This window comes from Physeter macrocephalus, chromosome 6 (assembly GCF_002837175.3).
Source record: "Physeter macrocephalus isolate SW-GA chromosome 6, ASM283717v5, whole genome shotgun sequence".
Classification (NCBI taxonomy): Eukaryota; Metazoa; Chordata; class Mammalia; order Artiodactyla; family Physeteridae; genus Physeter; species Physeter macrocephalus.
In genome coordinates this window covers 59,123,567-59,148,509 of record NC_041219.1, presented here as the reverse complement: position 1 = coordinate 59,148,509, position 24,943 = coordinate 59,123,567, and the positions used below count along the sequence as shown (strand labels likewise).

At 41.4% G+C, this 24,943-nt stretch overlaps 1 protein-coding gene across 1 annotated transcript in view; it reads right to left on the bottom strand.

Annotated features, from left to right (window-relative positions):
- Nucleotides 1-4,224: 4,224 nt before the first annotated feature.
- Nucleotides 4,225-24,943, bottom strand: part of APOBEC1 (apolipoprotein B mRNA editing enzyme catalytic subunit 1) — a 35,721-nt gene continuing 15,002 nt past the window's right edge. The window contains 5 exon segments of the mRNA XM_007101843.4: nt 4,225-4,678; nt 4,996-5,114; nt 5,929-6,326; nt 10,726-10,753; nt 14,305-14,424. Coding sequence (XP_007101905.2) covers nt 4,529-4,678; nt 4,996-5,114; nt 5,929-6,326; nt 10,726-10,753; nt 14,305-14,424 — 815 coding nt within the window. The 3' untranslated portion in view covers nt 4,225-4,528.

Below are 24,943 nucleotides of genomic sequence, written 5' to 3'. Positions count from 1 at the left end.
CTTCCCGGACCAGGGCTCGAACCAGTGTCCCTTGCATTGGCAGGCAGATTCTTAACCACTGCACCACAGGGAAGCCCTAGATGTGTAAATTTAAGGCTCAGACAAGTTAATATACTCATTCAAGTTTACACCGTTTAAATGACAGTGCTATGAACATTTTGGGGTTTTCTGACAGGCAGACAGTGTTCTTTGTACTCTATCATGTTACCTTTAATAGCTACAAATAATTTATTTTTTGATAATTGACTGCTATAGACGACAGGTCCTCTATTGGCCACTAACCTAGGCACTGTTGATATAAAGGCGGATGAGGCAAATTAAGTGGATTCAGTATGAAGCAGAACTGGGAGATGATGGAAAAGAACAGGACAGGGATCATTTTGATGAGAGTTGTGGATGTGAGAAGGCTCAGAAGAACAGAAAGTAAAAGCATCAGAAGTATTTTGGCAAGAGAGAAGTTTCAATATTGAGAAAATTTATATCTACCTCAGAGATTAGTCAAGGGTCAAACCAGATTTATCTTTCTTCTAGAAATATAGTGATCATAGGCATGTAATTATTTAATGTTATCTATTTATTTCAAATTTTAGGTCTTTCCTATATTGTCCCATAATTTTATCATGTAGTTCTTATGTTGTTTATCATTCACATTTTTATGACTTATCCCTACCAACTTCCCAAATCATAAATTTAATAGTCAAATTAGTAAAAACTTTTAAAGCAAGAATAAAATGACAAAAGGTAAGGGATTTGGGGTGCCGAGCTTGGAGGAATACGTTCCGTATGAGACAAAGCAACAGATGTAGTATATGAAACTTGGCTCTCAGCCTCCTGAGAACTAAAACAAATGAGTCTTCACATAGCACAGGGAGATCAGCTCGGTGCTCTGTGACCACCTAGCGGGGGCGGGGGGATAGGGAGGGTGGGAGGGAGGGAGACGCAAGAGGGAAGAGATATGGGAACATATGTATATGTATAACTGATTTACTTTGTTATACAGCAGAAACTAACACACCATTGTAAAGCAATTATACTCCAATAAAGATGTAAAAAAAAAAAAAAATTAATGGTTTGTGGGACTTCCCTGGTGGTCCAGTGGTTAAGACACCGCGCTTCCAATGCAGGGGGCGCGGGTAGGGGAACAACGCTGGTCGGGGAACAAAGACTTCACATGCCACATGGCAAAAAAAAAAAGGTAATGGTTTGCACTATTCTTCCTGTATAATAAAAGAAAATACATGTGAGAAACTGCATCCTGTCTTTGAAGGGTTTTTTCCCTAATATCCGTTTTTTATAAGAACGAGTAAATGGTATCTTTCACAAAAGTTTTTTTTAGTTCTTTTTTTTGGCCTTGCAGCAAGGCCCCCAGCAGAAGAAAGCACAGAGTCCATGGGGTCCTAACCACTGGACCACCAGGGAATTCCCATCACAGCAGTTTTAAAATATGCATAGACAGTCTTCAAACAGACATCTAATAAGGTGCCAGCCCCTACTTATGCCCCCCAGAGAAGACTGCCTTATCCCCATGCCAACCCAGGAAGGCAAGCCAGGCAAATGACTGACCAGCCTTAGCCCATTATGAAAAGGGATCATGTTTTGGTTACCAGCATATCCTGAATGCCAAGGAAAGGAAAAAAAAAACTAGTACACTGCCTTTTAGTTTCATTTCTGCCGTGGTATTGCCTATCTGACCCTGGCCATAATGTTTCTGTTTCCCAGTTTCCTCCTTGTACAGACACGTCATGTGTTCACCAAACCCCATTTCCTCTTCTTCCAGGGCACATGGCTGGACTGTGTTTTGTAGCCTCCCTTCAAGCTGGGTGGGGTCACTGGTCTGATTTTGGCTTAGAGGAATCAGGTCAGAAGTGACGTTTGCCATTTCCAGTCCTTGATTCTAAAACAAACCCTTTCACACTGCTTTAATGCTTTCCTTCTCTGTGTGCCTCTGTCTCTCTCTCTCTCTCCTGTGGGCCAGCTGAGTGTAGAGAATTCAGCAGAGGACTCCAAGGCCATAGGAGATGGTGGAGTCACCAGATGGTAGAAAATGAGGTCCCTGAGTAACCTCAGAGAGCGAAAACATTCCACCCAAATGACATTAGCCTTGCAACGGGAGTGAGAAATAACCCTTTTCTGTATTTAGATGCTACTTTGTCCTTCGTTTCCCTTTAGCGTCTTCTGAGAAATTGGCTCCATGTAATTATTTGTCCTGAAGTCACAGCAAATGTCCCTACAGGTCAAACCCAAAAGATGCCCTCCGATGATTCTCATCTCCTGGGATTCAAGTCCTTGTGTGGTTCCCCCCACCCAACATTGAATTGTAGCTGGCCAGTGTGACCCAAGAACACTGCAGAAGAAATAGTGTATGATTCCAAGACATGGCAATTTCTGCCCTGGTCTGTCTTAGGCCACTTGCTCTGTAGGAAGCCAGCCACAAAGTCATGAGGACTTTTAAGCAGCCCTGCGCAGAGGCCCAGATGATGAAAAACTGAGACTTCCCACCATCCACGGGTGCCACTCGCAGCCACGTGTGTGTGCCAGCTGGGAAGCACATTCTGTAGCCTCTGTCAAGGCTGGAGATGACTGCAATCCTGGCTGACAGCTTGGCAGCAACCTCCTGAGATATCCTGAGACACCAACACACTAAGTGACTCCTGAATTCCTGACCCAGAGAAACTCTGACATAGTAAATATTTATTGTTGTTTTAAGCCTGCAAAGTAGTGGGGCAATTTGTGATACAGCAGTAGATAACACTATCCGTGATACTGTTATTTGTGAAAATTTCTATATTCTTTTGTTTTCATCTCTTTTTTTCCCCCCAGTATTACTGAATATAATTGAGACATAACATTGTGCATGTTTTTTTAATTAATTAATTAATTAATTTGTTTTTATTTTGGGCTGTGTTGGGTCTTCGCTGCAATGCGTGGGCTTCTCATTGCGGTGGCTTCTCTTGTTGCAGAGCATGGGCTCTAGAGCGCAGGCTCAGTAGTTGTGGCTCACGGGCTTAGTTGCTCCGCAGCATGTGGAATCTTCCAGGACCAGGGATCGAACCTGTGTCCCCTGCATTGGCAGGCGGATTCTTAACCACTGAGCCACCAAGGAAGCCCAACTAAGTTAAGGTGTACAACGTAATGATTTGATATACGTATATATTGCAGAACGATTACTACAATAAGGTGAGTTAACACGTTCATCACCGCACAGACTTACACCTCTTTGTGTGTGGTAAGAACATTTAAGATCTACTCTTAGAAAATTCCAATTGCACCATACAGTATAAACTATAATCACCATGCTGTACCTTATATCCCCAGAATTTGTTCATCTTAAAACTGAAAGTTTGTCCAGGAATTCCCTGGCGGTCCAGTGGTTAGGACTCTGCGCTCTCACTGCCGAGGGCCGGGTTTAATCCTTAGTCGGAGAGCTAAGATCCCACAAGCCGCATGGTGTGGCCAAAAAAAAAAAAAACAAAACAAAACTGAAAGTTTCTACCCTCTGACCACTTTCAATCCTGTCCCTGGCAACCACTAATCTTGTCTTTTTCCATGAGGTCAGATTTTTTTAAGAGTCCACATATTAGTGAGATCATATAGTATTTGTCTGTCTCTGACTTATTTCAAATAGCAAAATGCCTTCAAGTTTCTTCTATGTTGTTGCAAAGGGCAAGATTTTCTTCTTTTTTATGGCTATATAATATTCCACTGTGTGTGTATATATGTATATATACCACATCTTCTTTTTTTTATTTTTTTATTTTTTTTAACATCTTTCTTGGAGTATAACTGTTTTACAATGGTGTGTTAGTTTCTGCTTTACAACAAAGTGAATCAGTTATACATATACATATGTTCCCATATCTCTTCCCTCTTGCGTCTCCCTCCCTCCCTCCCTCCCTTTCCCACCCCTCTAGGTGGTCACAAAGCACAGAGCTGATCTCCCATACCACATCTTCTTTATCCTTTCATCTGTTGGTGGATACTTAGATTGTTTCCATGTCTTGGCTACTGTAAATAATGCTACAATGAACACAGAAGTGCAGATATTTCTTTGAGAAAATGATTTCATTTCCTTCAGATACATAAGGATTGCTTTGGCTCTTCAGGGTCTTCTGTCGTTCCATATGAAATTTGGGATTTTTCTTTCATTTCTGTAAAAAATGCCATTGGAATCTTGATAGGGACCGCATTGAACTTATAGATGGCTTTGTACAGCAGGGACATTTTAACAATATTAATTCTTCCATCCACAACCATGGGATGTCTTTCCGTTTATTTGTGTCTTTTTCAATCTCTCTTGTAGATTTCAGCGTACAGATCTTTCACCTCCTCGGTTAAATTAATTCCTAAGTATTTTATCATTTTTCATGCCTCTATAAATGGGATTCTTTGTAAAATTTCTTTTCCAGATAACATGTTGTTAGTGTATAGAAATGCAAACTTAAAACTTCTCGATCCCAATGGTACTCACTCTTTAGTGGGCCATCAGCTCCTGTTCATGAAACGGTATATACACAAGAAATCATTCTATTCATCTCCAAGCCACAGGAAGTTGTATCAACCCTGTACCTAAAAGGATATGGGGTGGAATCATTTGGTAATGGCAATTTTGAAGAATAAGTCTGAACCAGGTCAGCTGATTCTGACATCTTCTTGAAATCTTTAAACAGGGAGGGAGACCCTGAAATAAAGAAGTTAGGATAATATTTCACAAACATTTCAAAACATCATTTGAAAGACCTCTGAACTACTTGCAAGAGAATACAAATGGAGTCCACATGTATCTTAGACCAGTTTATCCGTTCCTTTCTCCCACTTATTTCCCACAAAGAGATTGTCTTGTTCTCACATTTTTAAAAGGTGTCAGGTAAATAACTAAATGTCAATATAAATGGCAAAGTGATGGTGAGACGAGTATGTGTCAACATAATCCGGAGAGAAGTTTGAAGATGGATGCTTCTTTGTGCATCAGAATCTTTTTCCCTTATAGTGACTTACTAGAATTATGCAGTGGAGTTCCAGTGCATACAGCTTCATCCACAGAGGCGGGTATCTTGGCCAGTGAGCTTCTTTCCCAGGTGGGTAGTTGACAAAATTCCTCCAGCAGTAATCATACTCTAAGGAAACACAAATCTTGGTTCAGTCAACACATACAACAGAAAGTTAAAGAGAGTCCAACTTAAAAATAATAATAATAATAATTATTATTATTATTATTATTAAATAATAATACTATGGGGCTTCCCTGGTGGCGCCGTGGTTAAGAATCCGCTTACCAACGCAGGAGACACGGGTTCAAGCCCTGGTCCGGGAAGATCCCACATGTCGCGGAGCAACTTAAGACCTTCAAACCAGAAGATGCCAAGGCTGTGTGTGTGTGTGTGTGTGTGTGTGTGTGTGTGTGTGTGTGTGCTGAGCCTGCGCTCTAGAGCCTGTGAGCCACAACTACTGAGCCGGCGCGCCTAGAGCCCGTCCTCCGCAACAAGAGAAGCCACCGCAATGAGAAGCCCGTGCACCGCAACGAAGAGTAGCCCCCGCTCGCCGCGGCTAGAGTAAGCCCGCACACAGCAACGAGGACCCACCACAGCCCAAAATAAATAAATTTATTTTTTAAAAAATACCATATATAAAATCTCTCTGGCCTATTTACTGCTGCAGAAGGGCTAGACTCTTCCATAATCCCTTAAAGGAACTCAGCAGTTCATATGAAGATGGCACAGAGGCCATAGTGACAGGAGTGGGGAAAGGAGTCATATCTTTGATGCTTTCCTTGCTATGAATTTCAGACCTGGTCCTTTCTCCTGTTATTTTGGACTTTTACTTCTGAGACTTCCGGTCTAGGGTAATCTCCTAAGTCTCCTGGCCTAGAAACATACCACCACCACCACAGTCTCTAATAAACACTTAAGATTCCTGGTTTATTGTTTTCACCTGGGGGTCCCATAATCTGGAGAGTCACACCGCTGTGAATCAGGTCTCTGAGACCTTGCCGGTTTTGCGGATCCGTGTGCTGGAAAAGCCGTGCTATGTAAATAACCAGGGTCACGCTAGGATGCTGATTCAAAAATTCCCGAATAGCCTTGGAGCATTCCCAGCAGGGACTCCAGGACAAGAACCAGATGATGCAGCAGCTGATGGATGGGTGAAAATGTCTTTCTGAAGTCATTTTTTCTATAAAATTGCATTCAACATGCTTGGTGGTGTTTTTGCCCGAGTGTCGCCAGACGTCCTGGCTCTTGCCCCACTTGATTTCATAGAGCAGACGGGCCTCTTTACAGAATTCTCGGGGGTCAAAGGAGACTTCAAATTCCCAGGGTTCAATTCTTCTCCTGAAATATAAAAAAAGCACCCCTGTGCTGTCATGTCATCATTTGAGGGACCCTAGAAATAATTTCATCTTCTCTTTCTGGATCAGGCAGATCTAAAATATGACATCTCAGGGACTTCCCTGGTGGTCCAGTAGGTAAGACTCCCAATGCAGGGGGCCGGGGTTCGATCCCTGGTCAGGGAACTAGATCCCGCATGCATGCTGAAACTAAGAGCCCGCATGCCCCAACTAAAGATCCCGCGTGCTGCAACTAAGACCCTTCACAGCCTAAATAAATCAATATTTAACACATGACATCTCAGGAAACTTTTTTTTTTTTCTATTCTGTATCTCAAAGTTATCTGGGGAGGTCCGTTTGGATTATTAAAGTTTCTCTCACAAACAAAGTGAAGAGATTTTTCCCAGCTCATGTTCTTTGGTTACCACTCTCTATACTATTGCTTGGTGGTCTTGAATTCGGGTATAAGTGTGTCCTTGTTCCTCTTTTAAACTTTTCTCATTATATTCTAATCTTATTTTATTTTTTTCTTTTACTTTATTTATTTTTGGCGGATTGCAGGATCTTATTTCCCCAACCAGGGATTGAACCCATGCCCTCGGCAGTGAAAGTGCCGAGTCCAAACCACTGGACCACCAGGGAATTCCCTCTAATCTTTCTATCTCACACTTAGAGGTGACTTGTCCCACTCATTAATCTTCATCATTCCTCAGTGGACTCTAGCTAGATTTTTTTCAGGTGTGGAAGCCTCAAATTGCCAAGAGGATTCTATTACCAACTCTGATAAGAGACTAATTTAGCCTCAGGATTCTTCCACATTCAATTCTGTATACTCTCTCCTCATAAGAAATAAATTCAAATTTCTCTCAAGGGCATCTTTAGATACCCACCCTCACTGTGGGTCGAAGCTGTGACTCAGAATTATGCTGAGGACTCTTCCTTACAATGTGGTTGAGTCATAAGTTTATTACATAGTCATATTTTCCACTCATTCCTAAAGAATCACTTCATTTATTATGTAAATCAATCCTTCCGTCCATCATGAGATAATACGTTCCCTGACAAAAGTCTCCCTGTTGGGCTTCCCTGGTGGCGCAGTGGTTGAGAGTCCGCCTGCCGATGCAGGGGACGCGGGTTCGTGCCCCGGTCCGGGAAGATCCCACGTGCCGCGGAGCGGCTGGGCCCGTGAGCCGTGGCCCCTGAGCCTGTGCGTCCGGAGCCTGTGCTCCGCAACGGGAGGGGCCACAAGAGTGAGAGTCTCGCGTACGGCAAAAAAAAAAAGTCTCCCTGTTATAAAAATAGGTCTAGGTGCCAGGGAGGCAAGACCCAGCCTCCCAAGATGCCTTTACTTGTTTTTTTTTTTTTTTTAAACTGTGCAAAATGTTCATTTATTATGTCCATCATTCCACAAACGTTTATTGAGAATCTAGTATGTGCTCTGCTATGTGTTCTAGAACCTGGGGATACAGCCATGAGCAAGATAAAACCAATCTCTGCTCTCCTGGAGCTTCAGAAAAAAAAAAAAATAGGTGTAGGGAATTCCCTGGTAGTCCAGTAGTTAGGACTCTGCGCTTCCACTGCTGGGGAGCTGGGTCGGGAAGATCCCACATCCCACGGAGCGGCTGGGCCCGTGAGCCATGGCCGCTGAGCCTGCGCGTCTGGAGCTTGTGCTCCGCAACGGGAGAGGCCGCGATAGTGAGAGGCCCGCGTACCGCAAAAAAAAAAATAAATAAATAAAATAAAAATAAAAATAAAAAAATAGAAAATGGGCAAAGAGTATAGAATAAGAAGATGAAATCAAAGTGACAAATGAGTTCACTGGACTTTTCCCTAATGCCTATGAAAACCTGTGATTTAAAGAGAGAAGAACAATAGTAAGATGATAACAGAACAAAGCTGGAAGGTAATTTTTTTCAACAGAAACCAAAAGCCATAGGAGCAAAGATATAGAAAGCAATAATAACCATAGAGAATAGAGATAGAAAAAGCAAAAGAAAGAATGGGAGCATGGAATAAGTAAGGAACAATAAGGAAAGCTATAGTCCTCCAGCTCTTAAATATTCATCTATTCTTGGTTGAGTTAAATGTGCACTATGATAGTGTAATTCTTACCTTGAGGTAGCATCTCCAGCTGAAGGACCTGTTGACCAACAGATGATCATGTCAGATAACACCCATATACGAATTGAATTACTAGGAAAAAATGCTCTATTCTTCAAACCCACAAACCGTATCAGAAAATGCAGTTAAAAGATGTTCTCCTGGGACTTCCCTCGTGGTCCTGTGGTTAAGACTCCCCACTTGTTTCCACTGCAGGGGGTGAGGGTTGGATCCCTGGTTGGGGAACTAAGATTCCTCAAGCCACGTGGGCAAAAAAAAAAAAAAAAATCTCTCCTGGATTAATTGGATTGGACAAGGTCATTGCATCAAGAAAAGCAAGATTTTTAAGGGCTCTGCTGAAATTTATTTGCCCAATACCAAACCGCGTAATCCTCTTTAAGGCTCCAAAAAGAAAGGGGGAAAGTCACCCTTCAGAGGATCTTAGGTGTAAATTATGTGCCCCCATAGAATGCTGTACTTCCTTCCTCATAGCAATGATCATGTTGTATTACGATTGGCTAATTACATGCCTATAGTAACACGTGTAAATTATATGAGATATGGATTACACTTATCTTGTTTCAGACCCTATCACACTGCCTGAAACATGTTGGTTAGCAATAGATACTTATTGAACAAATGAATGAAATTCACCACTATCAGCTACAGATTATTAACAATACTATGCAGAGGGACTGGATCTCTCATACGTTGCTGGTGGGAATATAAATTGGCATAGCCACTCTGGGAAACTGTTTGCAGCTTCTTAGAAAAAAATCTAAAAATGCAACTACCATACAACCCAGCAATTGCCCTGCTGGGCACGTGTCTCAGAGATAGGAAAACTTAGGTTCACACAAAAGCCTGTACACAAATGTTCATATCAGCTTTATTTGTAATATCAAAAACTGGAATGAGCTCAGATGTCCATGAAGTTTGAGACACTGAGTGTAAGGTTCCCACCTGATACCCCTTCTCGGTGGGTCAAAGAGAGACACAAAATTCACTGCTCCCTCTGAGGGTGAAGTGGCTGCCCTGTCTCCCAGCCAAACTTATCTCTGAGGAGCAATTTTTGAACCACAAGACCTTCAAACCAGAAGATGCCAAGTGTGTGTGTGTGTGTGTGTGTGTGTGTGTGTGTGTGTGTGTGGTGAGGGGTCCAGATTGTGTCACTGAAGCATAACAATTATTTTGGTCTGAAGACATTTGAAACTAAACTCCCCTCCACGCCCCCCCACCCCATAATCCCTTATTTTCCTACAGGCAGAGCCTCCCAAAAGAACTCAAAAGAAATCAATTGTCATAAATCCCATCCTTTGGGGCAACCAGGGGAGACTGACTCTTACCAGTTGAGACACCCACTCAGACATTGTCACGAACTAGTCTGTCTCCATCTAGTCTCCTAACAGCCCATCTATCTTTCCAAAAAGTCATTTGTTTTCCCATTAGTGTTCTTCTCCCTCTCCACTTCTTCTATTAAGATGGTATATAAGCCATCTTAATTCTAACCGAAGTCCTTGAGTCACATTTTTGTGAATTCCTCTGCGTAATTTTGTCTTTTTTTTTTTTTTTGCTAATATGTAAACTGTGCAAAATGTTCATTTATTATGTCCATCATTCCACAAACGTTTATTGAGAATCTAGTATGTGCTCTGCTATGTGTTCTAGAACCTGGGGATACAGCCATGAGCAAGATAAAACCAATCTCTGCTCTCCTGGAGCTTCAGAAAAAAAAAAAAATAGGTGTAGGGAATTCCCTGGTAGTCCAGTAGTTAGGACTCTGCGCTTCCACTGCTGGGGAGCTGGGTTCAATCTCTGGTCGGGGGACTTAGATCCCCGCAAGCCAGGTGATGTGGCCAAAAAAAAAAAAAAAAAGGCCGCGATAGTGAGAGGCCCGCGTACCGCAAAAAAAAAAATAAATAAATAAAATAAAAATAAAAATAAAAAAATAGAAAATGGGCAAAGAGTATAGAATAAGAAGATGAAATCAAAGTGACAAATGAGTTCACTGGACTTTTCCCTAATGCCTATGAAAACCTGTGATTTAAAGAGAGAAGAACAATAGTAAGATGATAACAGAACAAAGCTGGAAGGTAATTTTTTTCAACAGAAACCAAAAGCCATAGGAGCAAAGATATAGAAAGCAATAATAACCATAGAGAATAGAGATAGAAAAAGCAAAAGAAAGAATGGGAGCATGGAATAAGTAAGGAACAATAAGGAAAGCTATAGTCCTCCAGCTCTTAAATATTCATCTATTCTTGGTTGAGTTAAATGTGCACTATGATAGTGTAATTCTTACCTTGAGGTAGCATCTCCAGCTGAAGGACCTGTTGACCAACAGATGATCATGTCAGATAACACCCATATACGAATTGAATTACTAGGAAAAAATGCTCTATTCTTCAAACCCACAAACCGTATCAGAAAATGCAGTTAAAAGATGTTCTCCTGGGACTTCCCTCGTGGTCCTGTGGTTAAGACTCCCCACTTGTTTCCACTGCAGGGGGTGAGGGTTGGATCCCTGGTTGGGGAACTAAGATTCCTCAAGCCACGTGGGCAAAAAAAAAAAAAAAAATCTCTCCTGGATTAATTGGATTGGACAAGGTCATTGCATCAAGAAAAGCAAGATTTTTAAGGGCTCTGCTGAAATTTATTTGCCCAATACCAAACCGCGTAATCCTCTTTAAGGCTCCAAAAAGAAAGGGGGAAAGTCACCCTTCAGAGGATCTTAGGTGTAAATTATGTGCCCCCATAGAATGCTGTACTTCCTTCCTCATAGCAATGATCATGTTGTATTACGATTGGCTAATTACATGCCTATAGTAACACGTGTAAATTATATGAGATATGGATTACACTTATCTTGTTTCAGACCCTATCACACTGCCTGAAACATGTTGGTTAGCAATAGATACTTATTGAACAAATGAATGAAATTCACCACTATCAGCTACAGATTATTAACAATACTATGCAGAGGGACTGGATCTCTCATACGTTGCTGGTGGGAATATAAATTGGCATAGCCACTCTGGGAAACTGTTTGCAGCTTCTTAGAAAAAAATCTAAAAATGCAACTACCATACAACCCAGCAATTGCCCTGCTGGGCACGTGTCTCAGAGATAGGAAAACTTAGGTTCACACAAAAGCCTGTACACAAATGTTCATATCAGCTTTATTTGTAATATCAAAAACTGGAATGAGCTCAGATGTCCATGAAGTTTGAGACACTGAGTGTAAGGTTCCCACCTGATACCCCTTCTCGGTGGGTCAAAGAGAGACACAAAATTCACTGCTCCCTCTGAGGGTGAAGTGGCTGCCCTGTCTCCCAGCCAAACTTATCTCTGAGGAGCAATTTTTGAACCACAAGACCTTCAAACCAGAAGATGCCAAGGCTGTGTGTGTGTGTGTGTGTGTGTGTGTGTGTGTGTGTGTGTGTGTGTGTGGTGAGGGGTCCAGATTGTGTCACTGAAGCATAACAATTATTTTGGTCTGAAGACATTTGAAACTAAACTCCCCTCCACGCCCCCCCACCCCATAATCCCTTATTTTCCTACAGGCAGAGCCTCCCAAAAGAACTCAAAAGAAATCAATTGTCATAAATCCCATCCTTTGGGGCAACCAGGGGAGATTGACTCTTACCAGTTGAGACACCCACTCAGACATTGTCACGAACTAGTCTGTCTCCATCTAGTCTCCTAACAGCCCATCTATCTTTCCAAAAAGTCATTTGTTTTCCCATTAGTGTTCTTCTCCCTCTCCACTTCTTCTATTAAGATGGTATATAAGCCATCTTAATTCTAACCGAAGTCCTTGAGTCACATTTTTGTGAATTCCTCTGCGTAATTTTGTCTTTTTTTTTTTTTTTGCTAATATGTCTTTTGTCGGTTTAATTTGCAGTGCCCCCTGCCAGAACAAAATCTAAGAGGGTAGAGGAAAAGATTTTCTTCCTAAACAATGTGTGTGTGTGTGTGTGTGTGTGCGTGTGTGTGATGTCTATTTGTGCATTTGTACTAAATGGAGAGAGACTGTGTATGGCACACTTTCCTGTAGGTGGAAAATGGTTCTAGCTGGGGTTTGAGACGGAAAAGATAAATCAGCAAGATATATAGGAAAGAGGACAGAGTCAGTAAATACTATCCTAAGTGTAACATGAAGAATAAACCTCTCATCCTTAGAAGAATATGCAGGGAATCTGACATGAGATGGAGGAGAAAGGGGATGGCTAACACCTTGGAATAGGCACTTCTCAGACCTTACTTCAGATTGGGGCCTTTGGGACTTCCCTGGCGGTCCAGTGGTTAAGACTTCGCCTTCCAATGCAGGGGGTGAGAGTCCTATCCCTGGTCAGGGAGCTAAGATCCCACATGCCTCACGGCCAAAAAAACAAAACGTAAAACAGAAGCAATATTGTAACAAATTCAATAAAGACTTTAGAAATGGTCCCCATCAAGGGACTTCCCTAGTGGCACAGTGGTCAAGAATCCACCTGCCAAGGCAGGGCACACAGGTTTGAGCCCTGGTCCAGGAAGATCCCACATGCCGCCTAGCAACTAAGCCCGCGCGCCACAACTACTGAAGCCCGCGCGCCTAGAGCCCGTGCTCCGCAACAAGAGAAGCCACCGCAATGAGCAGCCCGCGCACCGCAACGAAGACCCAACGCAGTCAAAACTAAATAAGTAAATAAACAAAACAGAACGAAAACAAAAAAAAACCCCAAACTGGGGCCTTTGAACCAGCTGGTCTACTCAGCGGGGGCCTTGTAGAAACAGAGGCCATACCTATATGAGGAGGTGAACCAGCAGTGAGAACTTCAGAAAGAGAGATTGAGATACATTCTCAGTATCTACACGTGTGGTGCCAGGCAAGAACACTAGGTACATGACTTGGGGTGGTTTGAGGGATAAAACACACCACCTTCAAGGGAAATTACCCAGATATTTCAATTAAATAATGTCTTTACACTTTTTCCCAAAATACCAGTCACAAGAGAATTTTAATAGAGGGAAAATATAATGGAGAAAAAATATTGCTTCTTGAAACCTAAGACTGACACATGCATTTTGTCTTATCACATGATGTCCACACTCTTGCAATAGTCTTTTCACTGGCCTCCTTTCTTCCTGTCTTTTCTGCTCTCAGTCAAGAAGGCATCAGAATGAGAAGCCTGTGCACTGCAACGAAGACCCAATGCAGCCAAAAATAAATAAATAAATAAATTTATTAAAAACAAACAAACAAATTTGCTTTCTAATCTCACTGCAGATTGTTTCCAAAAACTCTTCTTTATCTTAACCAATTTATTCTTTATATTCCACACACAACCTTTGTAAATTCTCTTAAACTCTCAGTGTCAATCAACCTGGAATCTCCTCCTCTTTGCCAATTCAAATTCTGCCCTTTCAGGATCCAGTTCAAATCCTACCTCATCTGAAAATCATTACCTTCCACAACCTGAAGTGTTTTTCGTCTCCCACGAATTTTTCTAACATTAAGTAACAGAACCTTAAATCATCCATTAACTTGCCCTTGTGCTATCACTTCTGCTGTTATTTTAAACTTTTATTTAACAGTTGTATTTTTTTTACTTAATTTTTTATTATGGTGAAACAAGCATTGCTTTAGTGCCATCTGATCAAAATCATTTTCGGATGTGAACAGTTGGTATTAATAATAACAACAACAATAATAATAATAAATCCTGTTTAAGAATATTAATATATTAATAAATAGGAAAGTTGGAAAATGTCCAAGGATACGAACAGAAGCAGGACACATATACACGCACACATGCACACACACACACACACGCAAGCACACACACAGAGTTTTTGCATTTTTCAAGAATATGTAGCTTTCAGGCCCCGTCCATTTTACCTCTGTCAGAAGCCATGCTGCACTGTCACTGGACTTTTTCCTCTGGAGCTATATATTGTGCTAATTGCTGCTGCCAGCAACCTGCCTGAACATTGTTTCTACAGGTGTGACCACTGCCACCTGTTTGGGCAGAGGATGACTCATTCCTGAGTCTCAGGCAGATACTGGGTATCTAGACTGCACAGACAGGTAGCAGATGAAGAGGGAAGTTGCTGGGGGTTGATAAGAAAGCCTATGAGGCAGATAATTAATTCTGTAGCATAATTCATTGAGAACATCCAAATTTCAAAGTTCTTGCATGATAACTCAGAATGTAGGAACATTTCCCTTTAAAGTTAAAGCAAGACTGACCCATCATTTTTATTGGAAAAAAGAGAGGAAGAAGAAAGGGAAGAGAGAACTGGCCTGTTTCCGTGACTTGAATGTTTTCATTGTTACCTGGTGAAGACAGTGAGGCCTTGCCCTTTAGCTATTATTCATTTATTTCTAACTTCCCCTTATTTTGCTCTTCGCCCTAGACTCTGTTGGAAAGGGGAGGAGCACTATTAGAAGCAAAACCAAAAGGACTTTGGTCTCTGAGTCAGGCAATTAGTGTATAAGTTTCGGGTGATTTCTCTTGCTTCTTGCAGCTAAGGTTAAGGTTAAGCCCAGTCCACTTCCGCTTTTTTTCTTCCTTGAGAAAATGAATACTATACTCCCTATTGCCATTGTCTCCTGTTGCCTGAACCCTGAGTCAATCTCCTCTGGGTTTGAGCACACACCACTCCCAGAACTGAGGTCACTCTCAAGACCTAAGCCTCCCTCTAGGGTCTCAAATCTAGAGCCCCTGAACTTTGAGTCTCAAATTCAATGAACCCTACACCTGATCCCTAAATATAAGACTTTCCTTAATCATGAAATCAAGCTGGAGCCTGGACAAGATGAAGCAGTTGTTTGGAGTGGCAGGTGATACTTTTGAAGAAGGGGCAGAAGGGCCTCATCATAAGTAAAGGTCCTTCAGGGACTTCCCTGGTGGCATAGTGGTTAAGAATCTGCCTGCCAAGGCAGGGGACACGGGTTCGAGCTCTGGTCCAGGAAGATCCCACATGCCGCGGAGCAACTAAGCCCATGCGCCACAACTGCTGCGCCACAGCTACTGAAGCCCGTGTGCCTACAGCCCGTGCTCTGCAACGAGAGAAGCCACCGCAATGAGAAGCCCGCGCACCGCAACGAAGAGTAGCCTCTGCACGCTGCAACTAGAGAAAGCCTGCACAGCAACGAAGACCCAACAACGAAGCCAAAAATAAATAGATAGATAAATTTATTTAAAAAAAAAAAAAAAGGTCCTTCAGAAGCCAAGTGTTTCAGTGAGGCATGTGTGGTGGGTAGAATAATGGCCCCCCCAGAGGTGTCCACCTTCTAATCCCTGGATCCTATAAATATGTTACCTTACAATAGCACAATGGACTGTGCAGATGTGATAGATGTGATTAAGTTAAGAATCTTGAGGTGAGAAGATTATCCTGGATCATCTGGCTGGTCTCAATCTAGTCTCAAAGACCCTTATAAAAGGGAGGCAGAGTCAGAGTCAGAAAAGGACATGTGAAAAAGATGTGTCGGGGTGGGGAGGAAAAAAAAAGAGAAGATGTGTGATGTGGTTATTGGCTGAAGAGGGCCGTGAGTCGAGGAATAAGGACAGCCTCTAAAAGCTGGACAAGGCAAGGAAATGATTCTTCCCTAGAGTCTCCTAGAAGAATGCTGCCCTTTTGACACCTTGATTTTAGCCCAGTGATACCCTATTTTGTGCTTCTGATTTCCAGAGCTATGAGATAGATAAGTTACATTGCTTTATACCACTAAGTTTGTGGTCATTTGTTACAGTAGCAATAGGAAACGGATACAGGAAGACAGACCCGGGAGAGGCACATATGTAATAGGTAAGGCGGTATACAATTTGAGTTAGTTTCTACTAGAACTCCTACTGAATGCTTGATCCATCTTCTGTATTATTTTAGGAAATTCAGAACTAACACATGTGATAGACTGTCATGCATTCAGCATGTGTAAGAGAGGTCGAAGATAATCAACTATAAAAGGTAACTATTCAGGGCTTCCTAGGGCTTCCCTGGTGGCGCAGTGGTTGAGAGTCCGCCTGCCGATGCAGGGGACGCGGGTTCGTGCCCCGGTCCGGGGGGATCCCACGTGCCGCGGAGCGGCTGGGCCCGTGAGCCATGGCCGCTGCGCCTGCGCGTCCGGAGCCTGTGCTCCGCAACGGGAGAGGCCACAACAGTGAGGGGCCCGCGTACCGCAAAAAAAAAAAAAAAAAAAAAAAAGTAACTATTCAGTTTAGATCGGTGTCCTGTTCCTGTTATGCATTTTTTAAATGCATACATTTACCTTTGTATCCACTCCACAATCAAGATATTTAAGCTTCTCATCACCCAGAAAATTCCCCTGTGTCCGTTTGCAGTCATTCCTCCTACCCCCAGTCCTAGGTAACCACTAATATTTCTGTCACTAAAGATTAGTTTAGACTGTTCTATAATATCATACAAATGGAATCATATAATGTGTAAGCTTTTATGTTTGCTTTTGTGAAATAAAATTCATATTTATGACGAGATAAGAAAAATTTAAACATAAAATTTCTTCTCTGCCCTTTGGCCTTCCCTCTTGCCCCACTGCGCATTGTGTATTCACATTATGCATTGACCAAACCTCCCCCATCAGCAGGAATACCTGCTCAACCATAAACAGCAACATTCTCCTAGCATCAACAAGACAACTCCTTAAAAGATAACATTCCTTCTTGATGTTGTAAAGGATCACAAGACCCACGACAATGGTGCTTAAATCTGGATTAGGTAAACTGTCAATATCTCATTTAATGTACAGTCTTCTGTCTCAAAAAGGTTACATAAACCATATTTTGACTTCTTTTTTTTTTTTTTTCTAGTGCCGAGTAGCCTGTGAGATCTTAATTCCCCGACCTGGGATAGAACCCATGCCCCCCAAACCCATGCCCCACCCCCACCCCGCAGTGGAAGCATGGAGTGTTAACCACTGGACTGCCAGGGAAATCCCAGACTGTGTCTTGACTTCTAACGGGTGGAAGTTCTCAGAGCTTTCTGAGATGCTCTTCTGGGTTAAAATCCTCGAATTTGCCTCCAATAAAATTTTGCAATTGTTTCTTAGATTGACTGATAAATTTTTCACCGACACTTTTTTTGCTCGGCTATCCTGTGAAATTAATCTACATGATTAGGTGTATCAGTGGTTCATTTCTTTCTGTTGCTGAGTGGAATTCCATCATATGGGTATTGCTACAATTTGTTTATTCATTTATCCTTTGGTGGACTTAGGGTTATTTTCCACTTTTAGGCTATTGTGAATAAAGATGATACGAACATTTGTGTACAACTCTTTGTGTAGGAGTTTCTTTTTTCTTCTCTTGGTCAAAGAACCTGGGAGTAGAATTGCTAGATCAAATAGGTAAGTGTGTATTTAACTTTTAAGAAAATACTGGACAGTTATAAGAGTTTACATTCTGACCAGGAGGAAATGACTGTTCCAGGTGCTTGATATCCTTACCAACACTTGGTAATGTCAGCCTTTCTAGTTGCAGTAATTTCTGTGGGTATGTGGATTTTAATTTGTATTTTCCTGATGATTAATGATGTTGAGCATCTTTTCATCTGCTTGTTAGTTATTTATATATCTTCTTTCCTGAAGCCTGTTTGAGTATTTTGTCCATTTTTAAATTTTATTTTTGTCTCCTTACTGAGTTGTAAGAATTCTTTGTATATTGTGGATACCATTCCTTTGTCATATCTTTATATATATTTTGCTAAGTTTCTGGCTTGACTTTTCATTTCCTTAATGGTGTCTTTTGAGGAACAGATATTCTCAATTTTTATGAAGTTCAATTTATCAGTTTTCTTTGTATGGTTAGTGCTTCTTAGATCTTGTCTACAAAATCATTACCTACTCAAAGGACACGAAGATATTCTCCTATATTTTATTCTAGTACTCATAGCTTTGGTTTTAGCTTTTACAGTAAGTCTGCAATCCATTTTTTTTTTAAAGGAACATTTATTTATTTATTTAGGCTGCATTGGGTCTTCGTTGCTGCGCACAGGCTTTCTCTAGTTGCAACGAGCGGGGGCTACTCTTCATTGCTGTGCGCTGGCTTCTCATTGTGGTGGCTTCTCTTGTTGCGGAGCATGGGCTCTAGGCGACGCTGCAACTAGAGAAAGCCTGCACAGCAACGAAGACCCAACAACGAAGCCAAAAATAAATAGATAGATAAATTTATTTAAAAAAAAAAAAAAAGGTCCTTCAGAAGCCAAGTGTTTCAGTGAGGCATGTGTGGTGGGTAGAATAATGGCCCCCCCAGAGGTGTCCACCTTCTAATCCCTGGATCCTATAAATATGTTACCTTACAATAGCACAATGGACTGTGCAGATGTGATAGATGTGATTAAGTTAAGAATCTTGAGGTGAGAAGATTATCCTGGATCATCTGGCTGGTCTCAATCTAGTCTCAAAGACCCTTATAAAAGGGAGGCAGAGTCAGAGTCAGAAAAGGACATGTGAAAAAGATGTGTCGGGGTGGGGAGGAAAAAAAAAGAGAAGATGTGTGATGTGGTTATTGGCTGAAGAGGGCCGTGAGTCGAGGAATAAGGACAGCCTCTAAAAGCTGGACAAGGCAAGGAAATGATTCTTCCCTAGAGTCTCCTAGAAGAATGCTGCCCTTTTGACACCTTGATTTTAGCCCAGTGATACCCTATTTTGTGCTTCTGATTTCCAGAGCTATGAGATAGATAAGTTACATTGCTTTATACCACTAAGTTTGTGGTCATTTGTTACAGTAGCAATAGGAAACGGATACAGGAAGACAGACCCGGGAGAGGCACATATGTAATAGGTAAGGCGGTATACAATTTGAGTTAGTTTCTACTAGAACTCCTACTGAATGCTTGATCCATCTTCTGTATTATTTTAGGAAATTCAGAACTAACACATGTGATAGACTGTCATGCATTCAGCATGTGTAAGAGAGGTCGAAGATAATCAACTATAAAAGGTAACTATTCAGGGCTTCCTAGGGCTTCCCTGGTGGCGCAGTGGTTGAGAGTCCGCCTGCCGATGCAGGGGACGCGGGTTCGTGCCCCGGTCCGGGGGGATCCCACGTGCCGCGGAGCGGCTGGGCCCGTGAGCCATGGCCGCTGCGCCTGCGCGTCCGGAGCCTGTGCTCCGCAACGGGAGAGGCCACAACAGTGAGGGGCCCGCGTACCGCAAAAAAAAAAAAAAAAAAAAAAAAGTAACTATTCAGTTTAGATCGGTGTCCTGTTCCTGTTATGCATTTTTTAAATGCATACATTTACCTTTGTATCCACTCCACAATCAAGATATTTAAGCTTCTCATCACCCAGAAAATTCCCCTGTGTCCGTTTGCAGTCATTCCTCCTACCCCCAGTCCTAGGTAACCACTAATATTTCTGTCACTAAAGATTAGTTTAGACTGTTCTATAATATCATACAAATGGAATCATATAATGTGTAAGCTTTTATGTTTGCTTTTGTGAAATAAAATTCATATTTATGACGAGATAAGAAAAATTTAAACATAAAATTTCTTCTCTGCCCTTTGGCCTTCCCTCTTGCCCCACTGCGCATTGTGTATTCACATTATGCATTGACCAAACCTCCCCCATCAGCAGGAATACCTGCTCAACCATAAACAGCAACATTCTCCTAGCATCAACAAGACAACTCCTTAAAAGATAACATTCCTTCTTGATGTTGTAAAGGATCACAAGACCCACGACAATGGTGCTTAAATCTGGATTAGGTAAACTGTCAATATCTCATTTAATGTACAGTCTTCTGTCTCAAAAAGGTTACATAAACCATATTTTGACTTCTTTTTTTTTTTTTTTCTAGTGCCGAGTAGCCTGTGAGATCTTAATTCCCCGACCTGGGATAGAACCCATGCCCCCCAAACCCATGCCCCACCCCCACCCCGCAGTGGAAGCATGGAGTGTTAACCACTGGACTGCCAGGGAAATCCCAGACTGTGTCTTGACTTCTAACGGGTGGAAGTTCTCAGAGCTTTCTGAGATGCTCTTCTGGGTTAAAATCCTCGAATTTGCCTCCAATAAAATTTTGCAATTGTTTCTTAGATTGACTGATAAATTTTTCACCGACACTTTTTTTGCTCGGCTATCCTGTGAAATTAATCTACATGATTAGGTGTATCAGTGGTTCATTTCTTTCTGTTGCTGAGTGGAATTCCATCATATGGGTATTGCTACAATTTGTTTATTCATTTATCCTTTGGTGGACTTAGGGTTATTTTCCACTTTTAGGCTATTGTGAATAAAGATGATACGAACATTTGTGTACAACTCTTTGTGTAGGAGTTTCTTTTTTCTTCTCTTGGTCAAAGAACCTGGGAGTAGAATTGCTAGATCAAATAGGTAAGTGTGTATTTAACTTTTAAGAAAATACTGGACAGTTATAAGAGTTTACATTCTGACCAGGAGGAAATGACTGTTCCAGGTGCTTGATATCCTTACCAACACTTGGTAATGTCAGCCTTTCTAGTTGCAGTAATTTCTGTGGGTATGTGGATTTTAATTTGTATTTTCCTGATGATTAATGATGTTGAGCATCTTTTCATCTGCTTGTTAGTTATTTATATATCTTCTTTCCTGAAGCCTGTTTGAGTATTTTGTCCATTTTTAAATTTTATTTTTGTCTCCTTACTGAGTTGTAAGAATTCTTTGTATATTGTGGATACCATTCCTTTGTCATATCTTTATATATATTTTGCTAAGTTTCTGGCTTGACTTTTCATTTCCTTAATGGTGTCTTTTGAGGAACAGATATTCTCAATTTTTATGAAGTTCAATTTATCAGTTTTCTTTGTATGGTTAGTGCTTCTTAGATCTTGTCTACAAAATCATTACCTACTCAAAGGACACGAAGATATTCTCCTATATTTTATTCTAGTACTCATAGCTTTGGTTTTAGCTTTTACAGTAAGTCTGCAATCCATTTTTTTTTTAAAGGAACATTTATTTATTTATTTAGGCTGCATTGGGTCTTCGTTGCTGCGCACAGGCTTTCTCTAGTTGCAACGAGCGGGGGCTACTCTTCATTGCTGTGCGCTGGCTTCTCATTGTGGTGGCTTCTCTTGTTGCGGAGCATGGGCTCTAGGCGTGCAGTCTTCAGTAGTTGTGGCACGCGGGTTCAGTAGTGGTGGCTTGCGGGCTCTAGAGCGCGGGCTCAGCAGCTGTGGCACTGGGCTTAGTTGCTCCGCAACATGTGGGATCTTCCCGGACCAGGGATCGAACCCTTGTCCCCTGTGTTGGCAGGTGGATTCTTAACCACTGCGCCACCAGAGAAGTCCTGCAATCCATTTTTTGAGCTTGTGGTGTGATGTAAGAGTCAGGGTTGGTTTTTGTCCATGTGGATATTACATTAATCAGCTAGGGCTGCCATAATCAAATCCCAAAAACTGGGGGCTTAAACAATAAAAATTTACTTTCTCAGAGTTCTGGAGGCTAGAAGTTCAAGATAAAGTTCCAACCAATTTGGTTTTTTGTGAGAACTTCCTGACTTGTAAACAATGCCTTTTTGCTGTGCACTCACCTGACCTTACCGTGTGTGTGTGTGTGTGTGTGTGTGTGTGTGTGTGTGTGTGGTAACTATTCAGTTTAGATCGGTGTCCTGTTCCTGTTATGCATTTTTTAAATGCATACATTTACCTTTGTATCCACTCCACAATCAAGATATTTAAGCTTCTCATCACCCAGAAAATTCCCCTGTGTCCGTTTGCAGTCATTCCTCCTACCCCCAGTCCTAGGTAACCACTAATATTTCTGTCACTAAAGATTAGTTTAGACTGTTCTATAATATCATACAAATGGAATCATATAATGTGTAAGCTTTTATGTTTGCTTTTGTGAAATAAAATTCATATTTATGACGAGATAAGAAAAATTTAAACATAAAATTTCTTCTCTGCCCTTTGGCCTTCCCTCTTGCCCCACTGCGCATTGTGTATTCACATTATGCATTGACCAAACCTCCCCCATCAGCAGGAATACCTGCTCAACCATAAACAGCAACATTCTCCTAGCATCAACAAGACAACTCCTTAAAAGATAACATTCCTTCTTGATGTTGTAAAGGATCACAAGACCCACGACAATGGTGCTTAAATCTGGATTAGGTAAACTGTCAATATCTCATTTAATGTACAGTCTTCTGTCTCAAAAAGGTTACATAAACCATATTTTGACTTCTTTTTTTTTTTTTTTCTAGTGCCGAGTAGCCTGTGAGATCTTAATTCCCCGACCTGGGATAGAACCCATGCCCCCCAAACCCATGCCCCACCCCCACCCCGCAGTGGAAGCATGGAGTGTTAACCACTGGACTGCCAGGGAAATCCCAGACTGTGTCTTGACTTCTAACGGGTGGAAGTTCTCAGAGCTTTCTGAGATGCTCTTCTGGGTTAAAATCCTCGAATTTGCCTCCAATAAAATTTTGCAATTGTTTCTTAGATTGACTGATAAATTTTTCACCGACACTTTTTTTGCTCGGCTATCCTGTGAAATTAATCTACATGATTAGGTGTATCAGTGGTTCATTTCTTTCTGTTGCTGAGTGGAATTCCATCATATGGGTATTGCTACAATTTGTTTATTCATTTATCCTTTGGTGGACTTAGGGTTATTTTCCACTTTTAGGCTATTGTGAATAAAGATGATACGAACATTTGTGTACAACTCTTTGTGTAGGAGTTTCTTTTTTCTTCTCTTGGTCAAAGAACCTGGGAGTAGAATTGCTAGATCAAATAGGTAAGTGTGTATTTAACTTTTAAGAAAATACTGGACAGTTATAAGAGTTTACATTCTGACCAGGAGGAAATGACTGTTCCAGGTGCTTGATATCCTTACCAACACTTGGTAATGTCAGCCTTTCTAGTTGCAGTAATTTCTGTGGGTATGTGGATTTTAATTTGTATTTTCCTGATGATTAATGATGTTGAGCATCTTTTCATCTGCTTGTTAGTTATTTATATATCTTCTTTCCTGAAGCCTGTTTGAGTATTTTGTCCATTTTTAAATTTTATTTTTGTCTCCTTACTGAGTTGTAAGAATTCTTTGTATATTGTGGATACCATTCCTTTGTCATATCTTTATATATATTTTGCTAAGTTTCTGGCTTGACTTTTCATTTCCTTAATGGTGTCTTTTGAGGAACAGATATTCTCAATTTTTATGAAGTTCAATTTATCAGTTTTCTTTGTATGGTTAGTGCTTCTTAGATCTTGTCTACAAAATCATTACCTACTCAAAGGACACGAAGATATTCTCCTATATTTTATTCTAGTACTCATAGCTTTGGTTTTAGCTTTTACAGTAAGTCTGCAATCCATTTTTTTTTTAAAGGAACATTTATTTATTTATTTAGGCTGCATTGGGTCTTCGTTGCTGCGCACAGGCTTTCTCTAGTTGCAACGAGCGGGGGCTACTCTTCATTGCTGTGCGCTGGCTTCTCATTGTGGTGGCTTCTCTTGTTGCGGAGCATGGGCTCTAGGCGTGCAGTCTTCAGTAGTTGTGGCACGCGGGTTCAGTAGTGGTGGCTTGCGGGCTCTAGAGCGCGGGCTCAGCAGCTGTGGCACTGGGCTTAGTTGCTCCGCAACATGTGGGATCTTCCCGGACCAGGGATCGAACCCTTGTCCCCTGTGTTGGCAGGTGGATTCTTAACCACTGCGCCACCAGAGAAGTCCTGCAATCCATTTTTTGAGCTTGTGGTGTGATGTAAGAGTCAGGGTTGGTTTTTGTCCATGTGGATATTACATTAATCAGCTAGGGCTGCCATAATCAAATCCCAAAAACTGGGGGCTTAAACAATAAAAATTTACTTTCTCAGAGTTCTGGAGGCTAGAAGTTCAAGATAAAGTTCCAACCAATTTGGTTTTTTGTGAGAACTTCCTGACTTGTAAACAATGCCTTTTTGCTGTGCACTCACCTGACCTTACCGTGTGTGTGTGTGTGTGTGTGTGTGTGTGTGTGTGTGTGTGTACCCTGCAAGGGCGGGGAGCTCTCTTCTGATGAGGACAATAATCCTAAGAGATCAGGGCTCCACCCTCATGAGCTCATGTAAGTTTAATTACTTTCTCAGAGGCTCCCATTTCCAAATATAGCCACACTGGCTGTTAGGGCTTCAACATAAGAATCTAGGGGTCCCAAACATTCAGCCTGTAACAGATATCTATATCATTTTCCCCATATGGATAACTGGTTTTGGTAGCACCATTTGTTGAAAAGACTGTACTTTTCCCATTGAACTGCCTTGGCACCTTTATTGAAATCAGTTGATCACATATGTGTAAATTCATTTTTGAAATCTCTCTTTCATTCCATTGATCTATATGTCTATAATTATGCTTATATCCCAGTTATAATTATTATAGATTAATAATGTCTTTTTATGTTGGGTTAAATAAAATATTATTATTATTGGGGTATAGTTGCTTTACAATGTTGTGTTACTTTCTACTGTACAATGAAGTGAATCAGCTATGTGTATACATATATCCCCTCCCTCTTGGACCTCCCTCCCACACACACCCCCCCATCCC